The sequence below is a fragment of the Lytechinus pictus genome, chromosome 12 (assembly GCF_037042905.1).
Source record: "Lytechinus pictus isolate F3 Inbred chromosome 12, Lp3.0, whole genome shotgun sequence".
Taxonomy (NCBI): domain Eukaryota; kingdom Metazoa; phylum Echinodermata; class Echinoidea; order Temnopleuroida; family Toxopneustidae; genus Lytechinus; species Lytechinus pictus.
The window spans coordinates 4894328-4905962 of NC_087256.1; the positions used below are offsets into that span (position 1 = coordinate 4894328).

Below are 11635 nucleotides of genomic sequence, written 5' to 3' on the forward strand. Positions count from 1 at the left end.
GGGGGGGGGGGGGGGGGGCTTTATCAACGTCTTCTCACGTTTTGTGTTTCATCTTAACACCAACAATTTGTTTCAAAATTCTGTTGTTTATTTTTAATTGAGATATTGAATCATAGGAAATGTCAAAAGTTACTTGAAATGCCATGATTCGATTTGGGATGTATGTATTATCTGCCTCGGGTTATTTTCGAAGCGATCCGGGAAAGCAATACAGGGGCTTGTGATTAAATTCGTTTATGAACACAATTCTCATTGGCAAATCGGTATATAAAAACTTTTCGAAGTAGTATGATTAAATTTCATTGTGAAATATTATTTTTTTCATCTGATGAATTGGGGCTTTTTTTATTTGCATTTCATACATCAAATATGCACAATGAAGTTTAGAGTCGAAAATGTTAAAAGGTGAACTTGCAATTACATTGCACAGGCGCGGATTTTATATGAATACTTTGACAAGCAAGCAAAAAAAAATCTTTATAAAATGATGGGCATATTTTCTTCGAAAAAAAAGCGCCAAGTATAAAGTAAATTCAATTGTATTAAAAAAAAAATCATCACTCATTTTTGCAATAAATACATTTTACATGCCGCTTCATTAATTTTCAAATTTTACGGGATGTGCCTGCACATTTCACCCCACCCGTAGATTTTTCCTAAAAAAATAAACTTTCACTGACTTACATTAAGTCAACAAAACGCAAATACAAAACGCAAATACAAAAAATAAAATAAAACGAAATGTAAATTATTTCAACTAAAAATAAAACAACAGAGAAAATAAACACATCCAACTAAAAAAAAGGCTTCCCCCCAAAAAAAATTGAATACATTGAAATAAATGAAATAAAGAAATTTAAAAAAAATTAACATAATAAGAAAATCAAAATGAAAAAAAAAGAAAGTAAAGTTAAAAAAAAAACAAAAATATGAAAGAAAACAAAAATGCAAAAAGGATTGGGTTTCACTGTGTTGAACGGGCTGTAAGCCGCCGACTATTCACAGGCGCTATCCCACTACTGCTCCACACGGGGACTTTTGCCTGCTGCGTTTCCGCCCTGGGCCAGTACGTCCCTCCTTAGACGACCTGGTTGCCCGATCCTCCGACCAAGTAACCATATCGATGCCGAGCTTAGCGCGGACGCCCGATCGCCATAGACCGACGACATACAGGACTCCCGCTCTCAAACGATCCACCAACCCCGACTTCCAAAGCAGCTGGATTACAGGCGCACGCCACAACGCCCAGTCGAATTTCCATTGGTAAAATAAGGATATTATCTTGGAGACTATTCATATAGCGGCGTAGAGGGCAACGTTCCACTGCTAGCTCAGGCTGATGCACTCAGATTCCAAATAATAGCAAAACATATGTGAATGATCGCATTGCTTTTTTATATCGAATTCTCATACTTTTATTAGTACAAGCATTAGCACATACATATTGCAAACCATTATTGACCACCGATAATATTACTGTTCAATCAAGTAACGCGAATAAAAATATAAGGCACTTTTTATCTCCACAAAATTGACTTGTGTACACATGCAAGTTTACCCAGTTCCTGTGTTTGACAATTCTTTTTAAAATTCTTTATTTATATTTTTGTGTTCAGTCAACAATTTCAAAGCTCTTAAGGACTGAAACCGTCGACACGGCGGAAAAAATAAAGAAAGGGGATAGCGAAATGATAAGTAAATAATATCGACAAAAGTGGTTACCTATACTATACTCCGGGTTTATTTTTTTGTTCATTTTACACTCAGCTTTATTATTTAAATAAACGATAGTTTCAAATCGCCTTTATCAATTTTTGATTGAAATTTCATTTTAAACAGAGCACTGTCAAATTTTGACAAGAATCCCTCAACACGGTTTCCAAATATGACGGTTCCTGGTCAATTTGTTATGGAGACTTAATATAATAAACTCATGCAAATTCATCTTAATTCATATTTCCAGGGTTTCATACACATAATTCTCCCCATGCTTCCTCCATTTTCCCCCACTTTGGAGCCTCCTTCCCCGTCGGAATTGAAATTATAATCTATTGTGACTTTTGAAAAATACATTTTCCTTTCACGTTTTCTACAATGACTTATTTCACTGTAAAAACGTTGTTTAAACATTTCAAGCACACTGTTTAAGCCCGTCAATCCAACCATGCCAACAGCCATTGTTAAAAGTTTAAACATGAATAAGAACATTCACACTTTCTTAATTGTGGTGCAGTACTGGAATTTGCATTTCGAATCTCGATTATCATATATAATTTTTTTACTTTGTAACAAAATGATATACGCAATGATACCTACATTCAAAATTTGAAAAAAAAATATGAAAATGCGGTAATATTATGTTTTTTTAAATCAAAATGACGAATTTCTGATGCGTGATCGATTCACTATAGAATCATAATAGATTGTGATATGGGACATATCAACATTGATAATTTCTTTCTCTCTATCACAGTAATTATGTTGGCTTTATGAAGTTTTGGGATTTTAATCCTTAAATAAGGACGTTCGAGTGAAATCAAAAGGGGTGAACAAGAAAAATCTTGTTATGCATGGCACCATTCTGCGTACAGATCAGTGGCCACGGAAATAAAAGGTTAGTACAGCTCCCTCTATCGTTCATTCCAGTACAGGGCCATTCGTTTTCAAAGGGGCCCGATCGAAGAGACATTGAACAATGGGAAATAGCTTTAATCTAAGAGTAATGGGTAGATGGAGATCGATACGAGATATTATCCAACATAATACCATCTTATTCAGTGTGGGAGGCAGCTACACGAACACAATCAATGGATTATAACAACAGGAGTATACCAACGGGGGGTCGTGAAGCGTGATCTTGTAGTAATTTCAACGCATTAAATTCGGCAAACAACATTCAACATGATACATGGACTTGTGATAAGAAAATAATAAATACTGAAGCACGGGCAGAAATCGAAGATTAACAACGAGTTGGAATTTATTGATATTGGAAGTTGTGATGACATCTTATGATTTCTTTTCGTTGACGGATAGCCTCATCTTATTTCGAGCTAGTTGAAAGAAATTCACCGGACCTGCCGTTGTGCTCACCATGGATACATGTTACAAGTCTGATAAAAGGTAAATATATATATTCATTTTTTTCAAACATTTTTTAGCTAGTGTAATCGCTTTCTTATTTACTTGAATCAATATTTCATACTTATGCAACCAATATTTTATGCAACCAATATAATATCAATCACCAATACATAGATAGTAAGATAATCCTAAATCACTTCCCCGCCTATAGTCCCATCGTAGGTTTAGAATCTAAAATTTAAAAGTTTTAGTTTCCAATACATAGAAAAGTATAACAGAAATATTCATTGCAGCCCTACTAGTCATGCCAGATGAAAACTTAATTTTTATGTAAAGTCATCATGAATTTAAGTGTTTAAAAGTTGGCTTTCGTAACTTGGTTAGTTATATTAATTTTGTTGCGTGATGAACCAATGTTGTTTATATTTTGATCGTCAACATTCACATAAGATCCTGCAAAGCAGTTAATAAGTGTTTTCATTAAAAAAAACATAGGAAATGTAAGTCAGATGACGTGATGGTCTTTAATCATTGAACTGTAGATGGACGCACAGTGCATAAAATAGACATGATTTACATGCCAACACAATTATTTCACTCGAAATAAATGTTTATTTTAATATGATTAAACAATTTACCAATATATCATATTCTACCATGGAGTTACATGACTTGTATGACTGCCGGAGCCACCGATCTACCGTCGAGGGGGGCCGATGCGGCATCATACCGAATCAACACAAACAATTGAAATCAACTGGCCTGTTTCTGACTCAACTCATCTGTGTAATTCATTGAATCGTGAAGCTTTGCAATAATTGGATATGACTGTCAGTTACATGATCAACTTCTTTTTTATTTTGATCGTACAGGTGAAGCTCATGACGCAATGCTGATACGTGAATATATTGATGATGTTAGATCCCTTGAGGATGAGAACGGTTCGATGTCTAGTATCCCAAAATGCAACTTCAGATGATGCCTGCCGATACGGGCTTATCAAGTTCTGAATCGGACAGCAGTAGTAGCAGCATCAAGATGACGTTAGGGTCGCCATCATCACCAAGTAAACTCAGGGGTACCTTCACGCTCTCGTCGGCCACTGTAGATCCTCTCACCAACTTCGACTCGTGGCCTACGACCACAGGGTTCACCTCGAAAGCGATCACGGAGCCGCGACCAGGAGTTGGACGCGGTCGTCTCCCGTCGATTGGCGAGTTGAATCCGGCCTCGAAACTAGTTTTCCCTGCTCAACAGAGTTTCATGCAGATGTTCACAACCCCGGGAACTGATGGAAGTATTTACTCGAAAAGGAAGAACCTTTATGCGGGTTACCATCAACAGGCTCAAGGTAGACCGGTCAAAGACCGCATCATCAAGCATAACCAACCGGAAGTGCAGAATAAGTCTCGTGTAGAACCGTTACCCGAAGAAACTGATGTAACCAACGCACCAAAATCTTTCCTGCAGGGAAGTGGATTGTTAGAACCTAGTAAAAATGTATGGACGGCGCCATCGGACATGACCAAAGGTCCTAAACATGTTGCATTGTTTCCAACGAGATCACCGCCATCAAAGTTGACCGCTCAACGAGAAACGGTGACCATTGACGGTAAGATCCGTCGAGTCCGGTTTCTTAGCGCTGACCACACCCCTCTCAGGGAAGATCCAGAGTTCAAGAAGCTTTTGGGAAACACAAAGACAGTGAGCGAGATCAACCGGAAAACTGCACCAGACACTAAGGCAAAACCTACAGAAGACAAGAAAGTCAATCTGAGATCTGTGACCGTATCAAGGACAAGAAAAGCGAGTCTTGATGGGGGCGAGGGAGGTAAGATACTTCGGCCTACCCCAAAGCTTGACTCGAAGCAGGAATCGCCAGATGTGTGGTTAGAAAGAGCCAGAAAACTTCGTGCTTCGAAAGACAAAAATGCCAAAAAGACAGAGGGTACCTGCAAGCAATCCGAATCCATGAAGTTCCATGAGGAAGAGAATAATATGGACATAGATGATGATAAGACGTTGTGTAATGAAATTAAACATGTTAACTATTGTGATGAGAAGAAAACAAGATGGGTTGTAAGGTGGCTGGAGGAGGTTAATAGACAAAGTCATTTTGATATTATTGAGTAAGCTCAGCAATGCCGCATAGTCACTCACACTCCCTCTCGTGTTCTTACTTGGAGGTTGACATTCCTGATGTCAATCGAGACGGTTCATAAATTTGCTCTGGGAACAATATTGTTCCGATGGAAAATCGCCGCGTTAAGATAAACACAAAACATAACCTCAAAAACCTTATCTTTACATTATTCTGATAATAAAACTCTATTATAATTCTAACTCTAACCCTATGCCTTCTGAGATATTGAGACCGGAGTAATTGTCGCAGGAGCAAATGTCGTGTCGCCACAGAGGTTCAAACACTTTGATCTGATACGTTATCAGACTTGTTATTTATTGATGAATTCATTATCTGCTGGCAATGACCAAATTATTTTGATGAGTAGGAATATGTCATTGAATATGAATGCCTTTTGCAAAAAATGACCAGATTGCACAATATATATTTTTAAGGAAAATCTCAGATTTGCATGGACTTTTGAATGTATACATGTGTGATAGCGGTCAACTAGGTTTATATAAAAAAGAAAATAGTATTATGAAATCGATTTAATATTCAATATGCAAGTAGAGGGGAAATGTTCATTATCTCATTATCGTACAAAAACTGAAGAAAGTAACTGTGCAGATAGGGTGTTGCGTGTCTTATGAAAATGCAATTTGTGTTACTAATGTAGGATTTGCTGCAAAATTGAAATATTAAAACCATGTTAAGATGTTAAAGTTGGAGTTATATTCTTAAAATTGGAGTGAGCACATGGTCACCTTCATCATCACCTATCAATGATCAACAGTATAAAGTCAATGTAGTTTGTTCATCTAAAATAATATAGCGCTGTTGCACACCCACTTACATCCAAAAATGTATTTAAAAAAAATGCAGTTTAGTTCATAATAATATTGTGTCACCAAGCTTTTCGAGAAAGAGGAGAATATCTTTCAATTTGTATTTCCACTATTCAAAATGCAAATAATATAGATAATGCAATGCTGATTATGTTGGAATACATATAATACATATAATCCATTATGTGCGTAAGATTAAAGAATGAAGAGTTGAAGTTCATTGCTATTTCACAAACCGCAAGACAGTGTAAAAATAATGATTAAACTATTCAACAGCAATAAATGATATTTATGATATAATGATTAATGTGATTGAGCATGAATGTGTCTTGTTTACTCAAAAGTGATTGTTGCCAGTAAAGATTGTACACCCTCTCAGAAATAAAGGTTCAAGTTTGCTACCCAAATGAAACACTGTTTGCACCCTTTGGGGTGTAATCTTGCTCCCTTGGTGGAAAAGGATGCAAAAAAAAAATCACGTTTCATCATTCTTTGAACCAACATCATGCTAGTTTGTACCCTAAACATGCTTAAATGTGTAAACTTTCACCTTTTAAGGTGTATACTTGACGTTAAGGAAGGTTCAAAATGGTTCCGTTATACATCTTTAAAGGTGCACAAATTCAGGAGCATGATTTACACAATCCTCTTCTCCTTCTTCTTTATCTTCATCAACATCACATCTTATTCTTCTGTTTGGTCTTGTTGTTGTTGTGGGTTTTTTGTTTCTTTTTTTTTTACTCTCTCTCTCCCCCTCTCTCTCTCACTCTCTCTTTCTTTCTTTCTTTCTTTCCTTCCTTCCCTTCTTCCTCCTTCTTTCTTTCTTTCTTTCTTTATTTCTTTGTTCCCTACTTGTTTAATTTCCCCATCTTTTTTGTAGTTTTATTAATTAATTTAATTCAAACTTCGGGGCCTAACCGGTGGTTATTTTTAAAGCATCGTTCTTAGCTTCAATCTTTTCTGATAGTATAGCAACCTTGTTATTGATTTATCTTGCATATAACGGTGTTTCGACCATAGTCCTCTTTTGGAGATTATATCGACTTTTTTTGTATGTCGATCGATATTGAACAAAATCCTTTTGATCAGGCTAAAATAAGGGGAGTTACACTTTCTTGATATATACAGTGTAATATAAAAAAACACATCAAAGATCGAAAGGTCAAATATTCGGTGTCTCATGTCAGCATTTTGAGAATGACTTTCCGTTACGTCAACACGGGGAATACTGAAAGTTTGCAGATTTCTTAATGCAATAGCGCCATCTATTGGTTGGTTCAGCACAACATCCAAAACTGGGCGTGATGAAAAGCATTTTTTTACTTGAGATTCAAATTAATTGTAAGAGTACTAGTGTAACAATTTTGGATGATTGCAAGCTTCCATTTTGGAGAGAAGACAACGTTGGTTTCCAATCGTAGCCAATAGTATGATTGCTATGACGTCATAACGGACATTTAATTCCCTTTAATCTAATAAGGATGGCAGCAGAGTCACAAATTTGAAGATAAGTGTTCGTACCATGATTTGGAACTGTAAACAGTAAGATCTTAGAACTATGTCTCAATATTCGCATCAAATTTTACTAAGTTTTATTTTAGTCGGGTCACAGACCAATCATATAGTGTGTGGTGGCCTTCAAAACGAGGAAAGGTAATTTGTCAAATCCTGAAAATTCTAGATATTTCTTTTACAATATATTTTGAGAAAGACGGTGAAAAAAATAATGTTCACCATCCACCATCAATGAATATACCGCCCCCCCCCCAAAAAAAAAAAATTACGTATAAATAAATAAATATGAAATAAGAAATATCAAATGAACAGCAGTTAATGGACATGGAATTCCTTTCCATTTCATTCCTAGCTCCCCATCCCGCCGTTTACACCCCGTGACCAACGCAGTCCTCTGTCTGTGTGTGTGTGTGTGTGTGTGTGTGGGGGGGGGGTTGACCCAGGATAATGGCGAGTAATCTTTAAATAGTTTCGCTTGTACTATTTAAAGTCAATCCAAACCATTATGCAGATATCGATTTTCTGAATTAAGGAGTTAACGATCGGCTGTTCTATTATAAAATAGAATCCTTATTCTTTATTTTCTGATCGTATGGTAAAATTCTGAGGGTAATGATATTGGAACGGTAACATAATGAATATAATAAAATTTAGGACCTTCCCTAGTGAGCGAGTCCACCTCAACAAAGGGATCTAGATAAATAGAGACAGATTAGACAAGTACAACCACGATAACATTGTCTTTTTTTTAGAATCGGGTGTAATAAAATACGAAGACTGGAGCATTTCAAAGTTTTGCATATCACCCCGCTCTGTTGGGTAAACTTGACGGAACTTGGAAACGATAACTTTCTTATTTTACATCTGATTTTGGTGAAATTTACCGCGTCATGCTCGCTCGATTTGTTGTCTTCTTAAAATTGTTTTGGCAAGCTTGACCTTTAACAACAATTGGTGGAAGTATACCCCCCCCCCCCTCCACACACACATACACACACAAGAAAGAAAGATAATTACGATCAATTATGTTAAAACCAAGATGCATTCAGTCTAGGTTGTTTTCTCAATCGTTCCTACAAATTATGTTTCTTTTATATATATATTCCAAATTATTTATGCCGATACAGACTACTATATACATGGCATCCATTCTACTTTTATTGAGTATTCTCACCCTTTTTTTTATCATTCTCTTTTTTCATACTCTCACTTTTCTCTTTATCTTTAACTATTCTCCTTCATATCTCAGCGTTCTGATTACAACATCGTTCATTCTTTCCCCGAGCGTGCGAGGATTGGGGATGATTCATATACTGTTTGAAAAAGAACAAGTTTTAATAGAAAATAATTATGAATAATCTTTATACACTGTTAGAAAATTTATCCTTAAAATAAAAGAAGTTCCTGCAGCAGAGTCTCGAGAACACCTGAAATCTTACCAGATTGCGTAATCTTACATTATATCATGTAAAATTACAGGAAATTGGTATTTGGTGTATGGAACCTTACAAATTTCCTTAAATGAAACACCCTTTTCCCTTTTTAAACAGACATGTTCTATTAAATTGCAGAAAAAATCCTGTTTTATGAATTAACAGAATGATTCTGTTATTGCTTTCTGCAAAATCTTATTTTTTCTGTAAAATCAGTTTTTTTTTAGCAGTGTAGAATCAGACTGATAAGATGACAATGAAGTTACTATGTATTGTTTTATTCTCTGACAATATATCGCAGTGATTAGTTATTCATGCACATACATTGATTTCATATGATTTTGTGAATTTCTATAAACATTCAATGACGATTGAAAGTATTCTAGACTGTCATCGACAATATGCAATGTCTTGGCCATCTGCATTTTATCGATAAGACTATTTACTAAGTATTATCTTTGTGGTTTTTAAGTGAAGGTGCATCTACGAGATTAAAATCGATCACAAGGGCAAACATTTAAGTTTTGAAGAACAAGTTAATTAATTCAATACTAATAGGCCTAATGACTACAAGTTTTTAATGTCATAAAAGAATGGTAGTGAACATGGTAAAGATTTTATATCAGAGGGATTGTAAGGTGGTATCAAAGAGATATTAAAAGGTGTTAAACTTATGTTGATGTAATGTTGAAAATGATGACGAAGTGAAATTACATTGATAACAAGATGATGAAGACACAGGACTACAATACAAAACAGCCTCTGTGTTGATTTTAACCAAAATTAAAAAAACAAATGAAAAGTAAATTTAAAGTAATATCATGATGTTGGAAAGTAACGTAAAAAATATTAAATTGTATTCCACAGTTAATGTTTGAGCGAAGGCAAGTGAGGTTTTACCATGTTAACTGTGAAGTGAATAAGTGATATTGGACATGTTTGAGGGAAGTTAATGTTATTCAAAATTTATAATATGTATGGATGTTAAAGTGATCTAAAGTTTACAATTTTTATATAGTGTCTACATCCAGTCGTCCATAGTTTCTTTTTTGTGGTGACATGCTTCGCACCTTAGCGGTGCCAGATCGATCGATTCTATTGACCCTCAACTCATCTCAACAATCTTAAGAATGTCCTTGGTGTCTGGCTTGCATCGTCGTGTTTCAACCGTGTAAGTTTTTATTTTATCCCACTCTAGAATCGATGTCATAGTCTTCCCTCGATATAAACATATATTGCATGGCTATCTGGTTGTAAACCCCAGACTGCACAATCGATGTCACGGCGATGTCAATGGTGTTCATTTGAAACAAACGTGATATTAAATGGGTATTGAATCAATATCATAAACGATTACCAATAGAGCGTATAGTGACATCATGGAGAATTGTACAATAATGATGCACATAATGGACACAAAACTCAAATTGATGATTTTGTTTTCCATTTTGAGATTGTTTGTTATCTTTTGGTACAAAATATCAATAATTAAGTTTCTGGTCGTTTTAGAATTACCTGCTGATTCTTAACAAAATGACATTTTCAAGTATAAGGAGGATCTTTATATGCTCGCTTGTTTCACTCGCTCGAGTTCCAACGTTTATGATATGTTTGATATAATTATGTCCCCTTAATAGATAATTTAACTAGAACAATAACGTATACTTTCGTACCTTACAACATTTCGATGTATGACTTTTGTGAGGGTGGATAATTGTTGGAGTTATTCATTCATTTTTGAGTGATTTACATGATTTATTCAGCCATAATTTCCATAGCATAATTAACTGTTTTCACCACTTCCCTATATGATTTATGGTTCTGTTTCTTATAATATGTAGTTTTATTGCGCACTTAGAAAATAATCAAGATGGGTTACTGCACATGAATAGATGCTCATCATTGTCCTTTGATTATCTTTCTATTCTGCCCATCATTTCCACCAAGTGGTCCCTTCCGACCCCCCCCCCCCTTTGACTTCTTATCCTCCACTCTTTGTAAATAAAATATGAAGGACAAAATTTGAGCACCTGCAGGTATATCTTCATCAGACCTTGATAATAAGGGGGTTTGAGATTAGAGACTAGACATAATCCATCATTTAATATTCATAAGGTGGAGTCACTTGCAAAGAACCGGATAACAATTTGATGGCAAACCTCTTGTGATCATACGCTCTCAACCCAAATAAACTTTTGTAATTCCGACACAACTAAATGTATTGTCATTGTAAGACACTATTCAATAGTAGAAACGCATTCATACTCTGCGTCTAAACTTAAATTTAATTTGGAAGTAAATGTGTCGAAGGAGAAAACTCCTTTTCGAATCTTAATCAGATTTCCATGTTGTTATTAATGACAATCAATCATAGTTGTTCAAGTTCATGTGCTCAAACTATTCCTAGGAAGACCAAATCATCTCTTCATCTCAATGTGACCTCTCTCCCACAACAAATGACCAATTCGTCACTGTCATTCTCTATTTCTTAATTCGTCTTCTTCTCTTTCTTATTCCTATTTCCCCCATACTTCAGGTCTAAAAAAATAACCCACTATAACACTTTCAAGGGGTAAGTCCATAGGCGGAAATCTTTCCCCAAAAGGTAGGGGGGCCAGGGCCTAGAAAATTTG

General features: G+C 35.5%; 1 protein-coding gene across 1 annotated transcript; it reads left to right on the top strand.

Moving 5' to 3' along the window:
- Window positions 1–2694: 2694 nt before the first annotated feature.
- Window positions 2695–7819, top strand: LOC129273404 (uncharacterized). Its single transcript, XM_054910432.2, has 2 exons — window positions 2695–3123; window positions 3957–7819. Exon 2 carries the CDS (start codon window positions 4048–4050, stop codon window positions 5215–5217), a length of 1170 nt encoding a protein of 389 aa, XP_054766407.2. The 5' UTR covers window positions 2695–3123; window positions 3957–4047; the 3' UTR covers window positions 5218–7819.
- The last annotated feature ends 3816 nt before the right edge of the window (window positions 7820–11635 follow it).

Bases quoted from the DNA above. Each gene is read 5' to 3' on its own strand.
- LOC129273404 (XM_054910432.2), top strand. From the start codon at position 4,048: ATGCAACTTCAGATGATGCCTGCCGATACGGGCTTATCAAGTTCTGAA.